The 16978-nt window shown below is 42.1% G+C and overlaps 1 protein-coding gene and 1 non-coding gene across 4 annotated transcripts in view; one reads left to right on the top strand and one right to left on the bottom strand.

The window, feature by feature from the left end:
* Window positions 1–271: 271 nt before the first annotated feature.
* The window catches only part of LOC125294120 (serine/threonine kinase-like domain-containing protein STKLD1), a 40851-nt gene continuing 24144 nt past the window's right edge, over window positions 272–16978 (top strand). For 2 of the 3 annotated variants that reach the window (XM_048242504.1, XM_048242505.1), the window contains exons 1-10: window positions 272–372; window positions 591–677; window positions 818–862; window positions 998–1072; window positions 1758–1862; window positions 1961–2029; window positions 14384–14454; window positions 14779–14891; window positions 15879–15994; window positions 16844–16977. In XM_048242504.1, the coding sequence (XP_048098461.1) occupies window positions 358–372; window positions 591–677; window positions 818–862; window positions 998–1072; window positions 1758–1862; window positions 1961–2029; window positions 14384–14454; window positions 14779–14891; window positions 15879–15994; window positions 16844–16977 (830 nt within the window). In that variant the 5' untranslated portion in view covers window positions 272–357. The remainder of the gene's footprint in view (window positions 373–590; window positions 678–817; window positions 863–997; window positions 1073–1757; window positions 1863–1960; window positions 2030–14383; window positions 14455–14778; window positions 14892–15878; window positions 15995–16843; window position 16978) is intronic. The other variant, XM_048242506.1, reaches the window with a different exon arrangement.
* trnac-gca lies at window positions 8782–8853 on the bottom strand. Its single transcript has one exon. It is a non-coding gene; the product is annotated as a tRNA-Cys (tRNA).

A 16978-nucleotide genomic window follows, 5' to 3' on the forward strand; every position in this document is an offset into this window, starting at 1 on the left:
GGTGTCGGAACGAATTTTCTCGGCAAAATGTCTAGGGTGGTTGGTAGTAAATTTGGCGAGACACTTCGTCCCGCCGTTCCGCCTCGGTCTATGTGAAAGGGACAGGCGTTCCTGGATTCTGGTAGGCCTACATAAAATCGCGGGGATTTTGGCAGTGTCAGAGCGGTAGATAAAAAAAAATTCTGTGCAGTGTGAAAGGGCTATTTGGTTCTAACGAGTAGGGATGCCGAGCGCATGCGCAGTGTTTCACATACCCACGCGTTCTCTGGTTTCCAAGGGCAGTTCGAAACACAACACTTATCTTCAGAGCAGGGCTTTGATTGCGCACGTTTTTCCTGTGCTCGAGTGAGATGAAATATGGAGAATTACGTGGTAAATACAGTGTAAACATGCAATGCAGTGAAATTACGATGTGTTGATTTGTGACATACAAACATAAAGGCTAAGGTTAACGTTATTGCAAATTAGCGGGTTTCGCTCCTAACAACTTATATGCTATAAGTTAGGCCTATAACATGTTTTGTTTTAACTGATTTATCGCATCTTTGTTTCATTAACTGTTAACATTAACAACATTACCATTTTCTCAGATTTTAGACGCCATGTGCCCTGGTTCGTTTGGAACAACATTACTTGTTAGTGACAGAAGCAGCGGTTTGGAACTTACATTAAAGAAGGTAGACACCGGCTACACCATGCTGCTAGCCTGCTACCCTAATGTTAAGATTACGGCACTGGGAAAGGAATGAAATAAAGCATTCCTTACACTATGGTCTAGCCTCCTAATGGCATGTTTCCATTTTCACGTTTGCTCCAGATTGAATGTTTAGACGACGGTAGAGCCAACGAAACTCTTCAAGAGGTAGGCTAGAAATACTTGTCGCTCATTGAATTAATAAGCATCACATTGATCTTACTTAAGGTGTTTTTAAGTTGTCTAGGCTAGACAATCTCTGTCTGAGGGTGCTTGTGTGTGTGTGTGTGTGTGCTTCTGCAGGCACTACCCCTTCTGGAGGTTAGGCACCCAAACATTGTACGCGTCAGAGAGATGTTCATATCCTGGGATAAAGAGGTGAACTCATGGTCATTCCCTTTTCATGAAAAACTAATTTTATATTTTACAAAAACTTGTGTGGTGTGAAATTTCCACATAGGCTAGCCTATTTAACTGTTTTACCCCACACCTCTCAGGCCGCCTGCACTACTCCACTTGCACACTTGTACACTTTACAACTTGGTGTTGTTGTCCTGAAAACACAACACTTCTGCTGCTCTTACATAACTTGCACCACTATGCCACTTTCTTTCTTACTTAGGTCAAACAGAACTACCCAAGCCTTTTATTGGCCTGACTTTGCACTAGTATTTTATTGACTGTCTATGCACAATTTCAACCAAATTTTGCTGCTCTTATTTTTTCATTATTATATGTGCCCTCTTATTTACTTACTTTTTTGTTTACTTGAATGTTATGTTTGTCTGTGGACTTAAATTGGTAAAATATGTCTTGTCTTCACCGTGGGATAGTGAGAAACGTAATTTCGATCTCTTTGTATGTCTGGAACATGTGAAGAAATTGACAATAAAGCTGACTTTGACTTTGACTCTTCTTTTGTCTAGTTTCATCATTTGACGTTTAATATTATTCTATATGTTGAAATGTATGTTCTCTTAGATATCTTCAGTGATCCTCAATGTGGTGATGGATTGTCCGTACATTAATATTATTCTATATGTTGAAATGTATGTTCTCTTAGATATCTTCAGTGATCCTCAATGTGGTGATGGATTGTCCGGACACAGACACTCTCTCCACCGCCATCAGTTCCCAGCGAGATGAGAAGAGGCCTTTTGGGAAGCAGGTAGGCTAACGTGCTAACACAGCGAGATGAGAAGAGGCCTTTTGGGAAGCAGGTAGGCTAACGTGCTAACGTGCTTGTTCTCTCTCCTCCATTCTCAGCTGAAGGACGTGACTTCTCCACTCAGGGCAGTCGTGTCACTGGGGCTGTCAATTCAATTCAATTCAAATGTATTAGTCACATACAATTATACAGAGGATATGTAGTGAAATTACAGAGTATATGTAGTGAAATTACAGAGTATATGTAGTGAAATTACAGAGTATATGTAGTGATACAGAGTATATGCAGTGAAATTACAGAGTATATGTAGTGAAATTACAGAGTACATGTAGTGAAATTACAGAGTATATGTAGTACAGAGTAGATGTAGTGAAATTACAGAGTATATGTAGTGAAATTACAGAGTATATGTAGTACAGAGTATATGTAGTGAAATTACAGAGTATATGTAGTGAAATTACAGAGTATATGTAGTGAAATGCTTTGTTAGGCCCATTTTACGCTTCTCCTATATTTTAACACGAAACTCAGTAGCAGTAGCAAAATTAACAAACAAAAGAATTTAAGGTACAAACAAACAGACAAACCACGGATAAAAGTTACAAACAAACAAAGAGACAGACAAACCACGGATGGCCCTCTCACAGCCTAAACCAATACAAAAAACAAATAACTCAAGGGAAAACATTGGTCACACTATTGGACACTAAACCATGTGCATTTGCTCTCTTTAATCTGGTACGCCCTCCAAATGAGCCTGGGACAATTGGTCAAGGCTAAAGTTAACACCATCTTGGTCACTGTGATGCTAAGCACTAGTCCTGGTGTGGACTATGGCTACCCTCAATGAGTCTCCAACTACAGGGTTACCGAGGCCTGGCTCCCTCCCGATACCCCCATGAGGCTAGACTAGGCAGGATTTTGGAAAATTATGGAGTCAAAATAGGGTCATTGATATTGAGAGGTTGTGTAAAGATGTTCACATGTGTAATAAAGTTTTGCAGTTGTGCAAAATGAGTTCTGAATGTGCAAAGACATTTCGTACCTGTAGAAATATTTTGTGTGAAAAAAATATGTACCTGTAGAAATAGTATGTACTTGTGTGAAAGAAATGTGTATCTGTAGAAATGTTTTGTACATATGTGGGGGGGAAATGCGGATCTGTAAAAATATTTTGTACACTTGTGGAAAAAATATGTACCTGCACAAATATTTTGTACATGTGTGAATCTCCTACGCGACGCTACGCGATGCTTTCCTGCGCAACACTGAAAGTACGAGCTTGTGAAACTGATTTGCAATGCTTACGGACCTTTCTGAAGAGCCAATCAACACATTGCTTACTGCCAACCAATCAGCGTTTCCCACCGACCACCTAGATTTTGGTGCTAAACAGATTGGCTTCATATCAAAGAGTACTCAGAGCCCGTCTATAGTGTTAATTTCGTCAGACGAGACGAGAGGAAATATGTTCGTCAACAACCTTTTTTTTCATGACTAAGACGAGACGATGACAAGACGCCATTAATGTCCTGAGACCCTGACTAAGACAATCTTAAGATGCATTATTGTTGATGAAAAAAAACGAGACTAAAATGTTTTGCATGAAATAAAAACTAAGATAAAATTTCTGTTCATTTTTGTCTACAAAATGAAAAGACAGAATATCTAGCTGTTACGTTTTCAAAATATTCCGAATGAGTTCATGCTCAACAGCTTTCCTGTAGGCTAGTCTACGTGCTGTTGCTGCAACCCTGTGGACCAGACCACACTTTGAGAAACACTGGTCTACGAATATCACGACAGTGGTCCAGTCAAATCTTTTACTGTCTATGGTCAAATCCCAGCCGAGCTATAACTAGCTTGACTTACCTGTGCATGTAAACATACTGACTGACAAAAAATCAGAATGAGTAATTATAACAGACAAGTAGCCCTGTGGACACACAACATTGTTGGAAAATTGAGATGTCTGAAACACTATTTGACTCGAATGGTAATCAGAAATAATTTGTTATAAAAAAAGAAGACTAAAATGTTTTGACTAAAACGGACTAAAACTAAAATACCTTTAGTTTTCTTTTGACTAAAACTAGACTAAAATGACGAGACTTTTAGTCGACTAAAACTTGACTAACAAAAATGATATTTGAATGACTAAATATGACAAAGACTAAAAAGGACATTTTGTCACAAGACTAAGACTAAGACTAAATTAAAAATAGGTGACAAAATGAACACTACCCGTCTATAATGTCTTAGAAATTCTCTTTGATTGGGATTGCAAAATTATAACTTAATTAAGAGTGACGTGGTAGCTCAATTTATACTGTGATCGCAAAAAGGGTTGAAGCGGAGCCGTAATGTTAACGTTAGCTATTCACATCCGCTTTTTAGACTTTAACATTATAGGTTAGCTTCTAGCTAGCAGTAATGTTGACGAAATAGTTGAATTATTCATTCCATTTCCGAAAGTGTGATTCAGTGGAGTCATTCGTGATTATAAACAGTAATTCTGTACACACATTTATGTTTATCTGCTATTATTATTTGATATGAGAACACGTTTATTTTATCACCCTTTGCAAGTCTATAATAATAGCCTAGTGGACGGCAAAAAGACGAATCAAATGAATGGGTTGTAATGGATCATCCACGGCTAGGAGATTATAGTGAGATTTAACCATAGTAATGCCCTTCCAAGACTGTTGGTTTATTGTTTGGAATACAACATCCCATTTTCTTACATAGGTACATTTTGTTTTGTTTTCTTTGTGTTTCGGGAGTATTTCAAGCACGGTTATCTCGTCAGTTTATGAAGCACAGCAGCGGTTGCTATAGCAACCATAGACTGAACAGGACGGTAGACTACCAAGCAAGCAAGCGCTTAGGCAAAGTCTATGGCAAAATCTGAATGTAAATGGATAAACCCATTCAAGCGTTTTCTTTATTTCCTATTTCTTTCAATTCTTTAACTTAAGACATGTAAGAATTAAGCCTACTTATTCGCTGGGCAGCACGAGAAGGGTGCTGAATTCAAATCTTCTGTATGCCACATTGAGGAGGCGCTTGTGAATTATGTCGCTCCCCTCACATGATGCTCAGCAGTAACTATAACATAATGTCAGGGGCGTCACGTCAAATTCAGGGGGGGCACAATCAGCCTTTTTGGGGGGGGGGTTATGTTAGAGGGGGGCCGGAGATTTCTCCCCCTGGAAATTTTGAAATTCTGGCTGCTAAACATACCATTTCAATGCTGTTTGGGAGGGACAGAAATACCTTAACAGAGCAAGCAGCAACCCTCCTCTATCTGAGGACTAAGCTAAAGTATCTATTTTGGATCTATTCTAAGTTAATGTAAAACACATAGGTTGGTGAAAGAACTGTAAGCTCAAATTCAGCTCATTAAAGTGTAAGCTTATAAAAGCATGTTTAGACACACACATTTACACTTAGGCCTACTACACATGATTTTAAAAACAGTACCATTGCAGTTATGATTTTAAATTGATATGTGACCTAAGAACAATCTTACATTAAAAAAGGTTCTGAGGTTTGACTTTCTGTGCTCAGAAATTAAATTATTTTACTCTTAATTCATGTGATGAAGGATTTTGAAAGAAGTTTGACAGGTTTCAGTGCTGAGTAAGGGTAACACAACATATTTGAATATTTTACTAGGCCTACTAGTAGCCTAATATATTTTTCATTACCATTATGGCAAGCAATAGGCCACCTCATTTGTAAGTTGCTACCTGCAAATCATGAGCAAGTGACCTGATAATAACCTAAGTTATGAGCACATGAGAGAGACTATTATACTTTCTTGCCCTCTACATCATGGTCATAGCAATCCTATTTATATAAAACAACTTTAGGAGCTCATTGCTTGATACCCTATCCCTTTTCACTACATGGATAAGCTGCCAGATACGTGAAGAGAACAAGTGGAGAAACATCCAACGCGATGCCTTGGTAGGCCTAATGTTATTAGGTTGGATTTTGTAGTCACTGCAAATTGAACACCCCATTAAACTGGAAACAATTGAACCAGGAGACTTAATACTACTGCTATGTGTAATATTTGTAAGAGTAGCCTAGTCTACGTTACACTGACACCATGTAGGCTAACGTAAACGTAATGCTCTGAATTCGCGGCCAACATCAAATCCATAGTCAAAAGTCAACATTTCCAGGTCAACCACAAATAATTCCACTACTTTTTATTGCTTAGCCTAGTCTACTTACCACTTCAACACCATTGACTGTATCTGTTTAAACTGTAACAGTTCAAACGGTATCCTAAAGTTAACTGTAACAGTTCAACACAAGCAAAACATTGCAAGTTTACGCAATGAGTTGTTACGGGAACATACACAGACACCAATTTTAGGAAAAGGGCTGATGTTGTTGACCGGTCTTCAGCTATTTTGGTACGGTTTATTACACATCCAGAAGAATACATTTGAGTCGTTATAGGCTCTGGCTTTTTATGGAGCATAATAGGAACAAGGATACAAGGAAGTTTATTGTCACATGCATATAGTTACTGGAAGTAAGAAATGCAGTGAAATTATGTCTGGTGTCAGCCTATTTGTGCATTTATGGGGGGTAAAAAGTGCAGTAGAAGAGGGGTTTAGTAGATTAAGTGGCAAGGGCTGCATAAGAAAGGTGGGGAGGATTGGGATTGGGGGGGCACCAACAAGGAGCACCCAAGAGCAACAGGGGCAAGGAAAAACTCCCTTACCAAGGAAGAAACCTTGGGCAGATCCACGGCTCAGGGGGCTAACCCAACTGCCCCCGCTGCCTCATGGGTGCAAGAACTGCATCCATGCACCTGGTGAAGGTTCGTGGGGCCAGAGAGATTCCAAATTGGAGGACTTGGAACTCGAAGACCCGACCCTCGAATGCAAACCTCAGGAACCGCCAATGCCCCGGCCAGATGGGTATCTGAAAATAAGCATCCTACAGGTCAATGGTAGCAAACCACTCCCCTGCATTGATGACCTGCCGCACCCTCGGAACTGTGATGAACCTGCACCCCCTGAGGTCTAAAACAGGACGAAGGTCCCCTGAGTGCTTGGGTCCAAGAAAATAACGGGAGAAGAACCCCGCGTGGGGGTCTGAACTCCTGACTTGCCTTATCGCCCTCTTGTCCAGGAGGGTGGACAGCTCTGCACGTAAGGTCTGAGCGTGCATGGCACTGCTCACCAAGGTAACCGTAGGTGCCCTCATCACACGGGGTCTGGTCCTGAACTGCAGGTGGTACCCATGGGTCATGGTGGAGAGCACCCATGGATCCACTCCTAAGGCCAGCCAAGCCTTCCTGCATCAAGCTGAGAGGCGAGGCTGGCTGGCCCGCAGATTGTCAGGAACGATGAGGGCGCCTGGAGGGGCCACGGCCACTAGCACGCTGTCCCCCCCGGGGATGCCTGAAGCCGCTGCCTGAAATCAGTCGGCCCCCAAGACGGATGCCCCAAGGTAGGTGTTGGCTGAGGCGTGAATGCCCTAGGGCGCTTAGCACCCCTGGCACGCCTGCCAAGAGACCCTGACACCTTCTCTGCACAGCGCCGGCTGTCCCGCGCCTGCTGCAACAGGGTGGTTGCCTGTGGGCCGAACATGAACCCAGGCTGCACCGGCACTCTCAAAAGACGCTCTCTGACTGCCTGCTGGGGCTGAGATTGAGACAGCCAGAGATGGCGTCTAGCTAGCTGTCCGATGCCACTACCTGCTCCTTAGACACTGCAGCGAGGCACACAGAGGCTGACTTGAGCTCTCTCAAAAGAGCGGGATCACCGGCACTGCTTTTCAAGAGACCAGAGAGGTGTCGAACATACAGGGACAGAATGGCGGCTGTGTTAGGCCATCCTTAAAAATCCTAGGTCATCTATATGTGCTCTGATTCTATGGAAGTTCTATGGAAAAATGAACGTCGTTCTATTAAGTGTCAAATTAACTTCCAACAGGTTGAAGCGGAGCTTTGATACCAACGTTATCGATTAGTTTCAATATGTAATCAACTTTGTTTTTAAACATGTTTCAAGTAAATACTTCAGAAAGCCATCAACTTGTTTTATGGTCCTCTTTTTTCATGAATTATTCATTATCCGAGAACAATTTTAACCATGTACATTAATTTCAAGCATTGTCTTGATCTTAAATCTGAGCATGGCATTGAATTCCCTATTTGTGAAAACCTATAAAAGCACATTACATTCAGGTTTTTACCTTGTACAGTCCAAAAGATAAGTGATTAATTAGATTTTGACCTGGCGGCGGCGGCCATATTGGATTTCTCCATTTTGAGGCATTATGGGACATTTTTGAGCCTGGCATACAGAAGATTTGAATTCAGCACCCTTCAAAACACCTAAACATTTTGTATGCCAAAAAATTAACATGATTTGCCTTCAGGGTTAATTTCTTTTGACCTAGACTAGTAGAGCAGCCAGTGCTGGTGGGCTGGATGAATCTTGACTGGTGGGAACAGGTTTAAGCTCGGAGCGATGCATGGTCTTAAGGGGGCCCTCCTCCCCATACGGCCTGATCTTATAGTGTGTGCCAATTCCATCGAGACACTCCACAATTTCATACTTCGTGGACACCCACGTATCCTGGATTTTGTGGCGACCGTGAAAATGGTTCTTGCAAAAGAGTGTACATGTACATTACATTAAGCAGACACTTCTTGACCAAAGTCACTTACATACTGTATGTCACTTATATTACAAGGGATCACATTGTCCCTGGAGCAACTTGGGATTAAGTGCCTTGCTCAAGGGCAACAGTGGAAGCCGGGAATTGAACCGACAACTTTCAGGCTACTGCACGCTAGCCCAGTTCCTTAACCGCTACACTACCACCGCCCCTACAACAGTTAGGCAAACGCATAGCACACACCAGCTTGCGAACAAGTTTGAGGGGGCACCAGGATTTGAACCTGGGACCTCTTGATCTGCAGTCAAATGCTCTACCACTTAGCTATACCCCTTGCAACATTCTCTTGTCCTGTGCTAGCCCAATCCAAGAGAGTAAAGTCAATGGAGATTATCTACAAAGGCTTAGTGGCTAACAGATTTCCCAAGAAGGTTCTGGCTTGGGTTATCTTGCTTTAGCAACCACACAGTGCTCACACTCAAAACACCACTTTTGCAACTCATGCCACCTCTGGGGCCAGTTAGCACCTCTGGCATATCAAATATGGGGTCCTGTCCACCCCCAGATGGCCATGGTTGTTGTGTAGGCTAGTAAGCACTTCGACTCGCAACACCTTAGGCAGTAAAAGCTGCAGCACTGGATCCCTGGAAGGAGGATCGCTCGGTACAAGCTCCCATCCACTTCCTGTATCCGAGACCACTGCTTTATCAACTGCTGGACTTCCCTTGGTTCACTCCACTTGTCTTAACGTGGTCGTCCCTGTCGCCAAAACCACAGGTATCTGGAAATACAGGGATCAGTCCCTTGCAGGACTTTCAGGTCTCTTTTGGTTCGACCAGGGATGGTGTCCACTAGGGTTGGGTATCGTTTGGGTTTTATCCGATACCGGTGCTAAATCGATACTTTTAAAACGGTGCCGGTGCCTGAACCGGTACTTTGTTTTTAAAATGTTTTAAATTAAAATGGTCTAAAGCATGAATTGCTTTTTTTGTTGATAAGACAAATTTGACCATGAAATTGAACTGTTATATTCAATTTACTATCAATATCTCATTGCTCCTACGAATAATACATTTAAATGTTAAAACAAACAGCTTGCCATGCATGCACACACAATGGCAAGCTCTGCTTTCAAGTTTACCCAGTGTAGGCTGTTTGCCATAAGGTATGTTAAAACCGCTTGCCATGTCATAGACAACGGCATTTGCAAGCAAGCTAATCTAACTACTTTCCAGTTAATTCAGTGTGTTCCCAAATGCTTCAAGAAATTTCATGTCTTTACCCATAACACACAATAGTTTTGAACATGTTAGGCTACTTGTCGGTGTTGAAGTGTTTAGATTTCCAGCGCTAGCCTAGTAGGCATTTTAACAGCAACTATGGCTATGCACTAACACCAGTCAGCTGAGTTTAATTAGCGATAACCCACGGAGATGGTTTCGTAGCCTCTTTGACAGCTCAGTGACATCAGGTATGTAACCTACATATTTATGTTTTTGCCAGCTAACTTTTAACATGATCTTCATATTCATTGTGATGCTATATGGGCCTCATGCACATGAAGGATTAATATCATGTCATTATGTTGTTTAGAACATGTTGTGAAATAAAGTTTTCACCTTACAACTTTGCTGATAACATTTCAAATAAATGCCAGTTAGCGCATTAGCAAGGATATTGTGTAAGGTATAGGCTACTGTTGGTGTTGTTTCATAGCCTTTTGCTTGTGTGTAGTTAGGCCCACTGCTAGATTTTGACAGGAGCTCGCAATATCGCTTTAAAGTAAGCTACTTGGGCTCACGCAAGCTGTCAAACACTCACCCTCGCCTATGTGGTGCACCCCTCTGGTTTATACATCCAGTGTTTATGTTAGCTAACTGTATCTGGATGTGTTGCTATCAGAGCAAGACGTTAGAGATGGCGCATGACATGCAGTGATACCTCGTGTAAAAAAAAAAAAAAACGCTATTTAAGCACCGAAATCCACGTTGTTATCTGATGCAGTTATTACCGTTTGCGTCGGCACCGGTGCCATATTAGAACCGTGTTTCGGTGCCCAACCCTAGTGTCCACCATACACGATTCTGTCATCCAAGAGTCTTGGATAGGTGCACTCGAGGCTTGCATGTTGGCTATGGCAATACGTCCAGGCCGTGTGACACAGATCGCACAGTGTTAGTGTATATACTCTTTTGATCCCGTGAGAGAAATTTGGTCTCTGCATTTATCCCAATCTGTGAATTAGTGAAACACACTCAGCACACAGTGAGGTGAAGCACACACTAACCCCGGCACAGTGAGCTGCCTGCAACAACAGCGGCACTCAGGGAGCAGTGAGGGGTTAGGTGCCTTGCTCAAGGGCACTTCAGCCGTGCCTGTGGTCGGGGTTCAAACCGGCAACCCTCCGGTCACAAGTCCGAAGCACTAACCAGTAGGCCACAACTGCCCCGTTAATGGGGCTTGTGGGAAGCCTACAAAGGGCATCGGCATTGCGGTTAGCTGTCCCAGGACGATATTTCATGTTGTAATCAAACAGGGCAAGCTGAGAAACCCAGCACTGTTCCAGAGCGCCCAGTTTTGCTTACTGCAGGTATTGGAGGGGATTGTTGACAGTGTACACGTTGAACTTGTTGCCCAGGAGATACTCACATTTTTTTTCTGTGATTACCCACTTGACTGCGTTTCATGGCACTATAATTTGACATGTTCCTCTCACTTGGCCACAAGCCCCGGTTAGCAGGCTATTGGTCGCCGTAACCCATCTTCTCCTGTCACAGAACTGCTCTCAATCCTGCATGGCTTGCATCCGTTTCTAAGATAAAGGGATGACTGAAATCGGCATAACCTAGGACTGGCGCTTGAACAAGCCGTTCTTTTAAGGCTCTGAACCCAGAAAAAGTTTTGAAGACAAACCTGAACCTGACTACATTCAATGTTAACTATCCAATATTCAGATGTCTCTTTTTTTTGTAATTGAAATGTATGCAAATTAGCGCATAATTAATGAGATATTGTTAAATTACATCCATAGACATATATTTTCAGAAAACTTGTAATGCAAACAAATATTGTCTCTACATAAATAATCAACTTGTAAAGTTTCATAAGAATATCAAGGAGTTAAATTTTGTACCCTATTCACCCGTTCTATGTTGTATATCCAGTAACTATATGCATGTGACAATAAACTTCCTTGTATCCTTGTTGCCTATGGAGGCCAGTTTTAGGCCGCATATGCTAATTAGCAGGTTTAAAACTAAAAAAATCAGAATCATCACCCAAAAATTAGGCAAAATACCCTCTTTACCAGTGTTTTCTCACATTTGACCTTCAAGTGATATTAGTCCCAGTCTTAATTATGCATTATATAAATTATGATGTCATCTAAGTGTGAAAATGGATTGTGAAAATTTAAAGACAAAAAAAATCTTGTTCCGTAGACTCTATACTATCAAAATATGCAAAAAAAAAATCAATTTTTACAAGGAAAACCAGGGAAGACATCGTACTATAAACGGAAAGAGATTCAGCAGGTTGAATCGCATGATCTGGCCACATAGCCATTGTAGGAACAAAGACTCCTGAAGTGTTTTCAAACGAGATGTTTAGAGATGTTTAATTTTCGTTACATGCTGCTACTTAGACATTTGCGTCTAATTGTCAAAGTGGCGGCATTAACATTAATTTTCAAGCGTCCCACTACTGCTACCTTTTTTTTTTTCATTGTCGGAGTAGCGGCACTTGACCTTTTTTCCAAACGTCCTGCCATTCCGACATGAGGTCATTAACAGTGGCGTAGCCAGGATTTTTCAACGGAGTGGACTTTTGCGAAGTAGGCCTAAGGTGGGCCGTTATTTTTTTAATCCAATATGGGCAGTAGCCTTGGCCTACAGTAATCATCCCAACTTTAAACAACACACGATTTCATCACAGCTCAGACGATTCATGGCAAAAAAATAATAAAAGGCTACATTGATAAATAGCAGGGGCAACAGGATTGGATTCTATAATAGCCTACACAAGAAATTCAACCGAAAGGTTAGTCGCGTCTCAAGGAGTCCAAGAGTTTGGGGCAGCCGTGGCCTACAGGTTAGCACTTCAGACCTGTAACCAGAGGGTTGCCGGTTCGAACCCCGACCAGTAGGCACGGCTGAAGTGCCCTTGAGCAAGGCACCTAATCCCTCACTGCTCCCCGAGCGCCGCTGTTGATGCAGGCAGCTCACTGCGCCGGGATTCTTGTGTGCTTCACCTCACTGTGTGTGTGCTGTGTGTGTTTCACTAATTCACGGATTGGGATAAATGCAGAGACCAAATTTCCCTCACGAGATCAAAAGAGTATTTATACTTATACTAAGAGTGCGCCTCACACACCCCAGCTCCGTTGAACAGTGTATTTTTCGTGTTTAAGAGCTAAAAAAAGTTAATTAGAGAGTCACATTTGAAATGTCGGGTAGCTTAAATTATAGCCTATAGCGCGTGCATCTCCGAGGAAGAATTTTGGAGAGAGAGAGGATTTAACCTAGGTGATGATTATTTGTGTCTGGTGGTAATTAGACTTGAGTATGGATACCTACGAATTGTTTGGAATAAAAAAAAAAAATGAAGACAACGAATGAAATGTGACCCTGCAAGGCGAAACCAGTCGTTTTGGTAAAATTTACAAAATGAAGTTATTGTACTCACACGAACGGCCATAAACTAAGCTTTCCAACAATATGTATATCGAGGGTATTGCAAATAGTGTTGGGTATTGGATAGTCGCCGACCCTCATTAGATGTGGATATTTGGAGGTAAGCATAACCTTCAAGAAACAAGGTTAGTTTCTGTTGCTGTGAGACATACGGCCCTTCTCCAGTCTCTCTCAAAATCAAAACACACCCAATTCACGCTTGGACTTTTCGATTATGTTTCTAAATATTGGGACTGATGGACACTGAACTCTGGGGGTTATTTGAACGTTCGTTGTGAAGTGGTTTACTGTAAAAGGAGGGGACATCCCGCCTATTGATAATGCATGTGCTAGCCTAAAGTTGAGAGAAAGAAGACTAAATAAATATGCTGACATGTTATGTGCAATTCAACTGCATGCATGGCATGTAAAAAATATAGGCCTAGCCTATATTATTGTGTAGTAAATTGAGTTTATCCAACCTGCTGGCAAGCCAAAATGCGTTGCACTGGACTTTATCATTGTCCTCTAAAATGCAATAGCCTATAAGCAACTTGAATTTATCGCACACCCAGTTTGGACACTGAACTCGAACTTGAACGTTCACTGAAGTGGTTCAGGCTACTGGAGCGTAAGAACTCCGCCCGTCTTTGCACAATTGGCCATTGACTGACGGCCATTAATTAATTGATTAATTAATATAGGACTACTAGCCTGCACGCACAGAGTTTGTTTGATGCATGGAGTTTCCGACCGTTTTTCCCCTTAGAGCTTAGAAAATAAAGTGAGGAGAGCTACCTGTGTTTTACGTAATGTGTAACATTTATTCACATAGCAGTTTAAAATCACCTAAGGTTTTGACTGAAATGTGTGCTGATATCAATTATTGGGAAAAACATTGTTTGGAGTGGATGGAGGGTGGATTGTTGATGTAGCTGCAGGTGCAGATGACATGACTACAGCTCATCCATGCATCTAGGATGTTGGAATTTGATAGGATACAGGAACTGCAGAGATAAATGGAAAATGAGGATAGGTCATGTCGCAATAGCGGTACTAAAAAAATCGGAGTAGAGGCATGTCTAAATAAAGGCATGTCGTAATAACGGTATGTCGTAATAGAGGGTTGTCATAATAACGGGATGTCGTAATAACGGGTGAACCCCTTAATTTTCCTGCTCTTTGTTTGTGTAGGCCATCCAGACATTCCTCGGACAGATGACCGATGCTCTGACCTACCTCCACAAACAGCACATCATCCACAGGTCTCTAGAGAAATTTTATCCAAGTTCCAACTGTCTTTGGAGGAAATGGAAGAATGTACAGCCTGCTCGGTTTTCTGTTGAAGAAAGTTTGGTAACACTTTACTTGGATAGTTCGCTCACAGAGACTTTACTGATTATCGGTTGAGATTCAAGTTCAGTATGTAAAATTGTTATTGAACAATTGCTGAACATCACCTAAACCAAATCCGACCTCCCCATAATTATAAATTGCAGCAGATAGTTTGAGAAACTGAGCACCTGAAGAGTCTGTGGACGGACGATCCAAGTGAAGTGTGTTCACTTGTCCTTCTAATACACGTCCAGAAACCTGAAACCGTCTAACATCCTGGTGAAGGGATTGACCTTCCGCGTCTGTGACTTTGGGACGGCCACTTTCAGCAGTGACACAATGAAGCTGCAGGTGAAGACCAAAGAAGGTAGGAAGCACTCAACAGCCAGACCACCACACCCAACACAAACTACACAACCACACACACACACACAAACTACACAACACACACACCCAACACACACTACACACCCAACACAAACCCAAACTACACAACCAACACAAACTACACAACTACACAACCACACACACCCAACATAAACTACACAACCACACAACCACACACACCCAACACAAACTACGCAACCACACACACCCAACACAAACTACACAACACACACACCCAACACAAACTACACAACACACACACCCAATACAAACAACCACAACCACACACACCCAACACAAACTACACAACCACACACTCTCACACAAACTACACAACACACACACCCAACACAAACTACACAACACACACTCCCAACACAAACTACACAACCACACACTCACACAAACTACACAACCACACACACTCAAGCACTCAAACACAAACATACTAGCACAGACTCTACAGCCAGACCATATCCAACATCACCAGACACAAACTACCCAACCACAGACACATACCAACACCACCAGACACAAACTACCCAACCACACACACATACCCAACACCACCAGACACAAACTACCCAACCACACACACATACCTAACACCACCAGACACAAACTACCCAACCTCACACACATACCCCAACACCACAAGACACAAACTACCCAACCACACACACCCACAGATACAGCCACTCAAACACACTAGCGTAGTCAGTAAGGTGCTACACAAACACACTAGCATAGTCAGGAAGGCGTCTACACAAACACACTACACAAACACACTAGCGTAGTCAGGAAGGCGTTTACACAAACACACTAGCGTAGTCAGAAAGGCGTCTACACAAACACAAAACCATAAATTAATTTTTGGACGTATGAGAAGTGTGTAGAAGAGCCCTGAGTCACACCTGTAGTCCTGTACCCCCAACATGTAAATACATCACAAACACACACACACCAGGTGACCGGTGCTGGATGTCCCCTGAGAGTGTGAGCAGGAAGCAGTGGACGGACAAGTCGGACATCTGGTCTTTTGGCTGCGTGCTGCTCGACATGCTCACCTGCCACATACACAGCGTACGTATATATCACATATATAGTGCATGTATACAACACATACAGCGTACATATATACCACATATATAGTGTATGTATACAACACATATACAGCGTACATATATACCACATATATAGTGTATGTATACACCACATGTATAATGTACATATGCAGCACAATGCAACACACATACAATGTACGTTTACAACACATATACAGTACAGTATGCAAAACATATGTGCGTATACAACAAATATTCATCATATACAACACATACACAACATACATATAGTAGACATATTCAAAATATCTATGCAACACATGCAACGTATCTATGCAACACATACGCAACGTATCTATGCAACACACACGCAACGTATCTATGCAACACACATGCAACGTATCTATGCAACACACACAACGTATCTATGCAACACATATGCATGTTATAATTAACGCGTATCTATGCAACACATACACAACGTGTCTATGCAACACATATGCAACGTATCTATGCAACACATACGCAACGTATCTATGCAACACATACGCAACATATCTATGCAACACATACACAACGTATCTATGCAACACATGCGCAACATATCTATGCAACACATGCGCAACGTATCAATGCAACACATACGCAACGTATCTATGCAACACATACGCAACGTGTACGCAACGTATCTATGCAACACATACGCAACATGCAACACATAGGCAACGGTCTATGCAACACATACGCAACGTATCTATGCAACACATACGCAACGTATCTATGCAACACATGCGCAACGTATCTATGCAACACATAGATGCTCCTTAACCCATCTCTCTCTCTCTCTCTTCCTCTCTCTCTCTCTCAGCATCTGGCCAGTCTCTCCCAGCTGTTGAGTTTGAAACAGACTATGGGTCCCCTGGACATCATCACATGTAAAGAACTGCACACTGTTCTTCGGAAGATGTTCCAGCACAACCCTGAGTACCGTGCCAATGTGTGG

The sequence above is a fragment of the Alosa alosa genome, chromosome 5 (genome assembly GCF_017589495.1).
Source record: "Alosa alosa isolate M-15738 ecotype Scorff River chromosome 5, AALO_Geno_1.1, whole genome shotgun sequence".
In the NCBI taxonomy this organism is placed as follows: Eukaryota; Metazoa; Chordata; class Actinopteri; order Clupeiformes; family Clupeidae; genus Alosa; species Alosa alosa.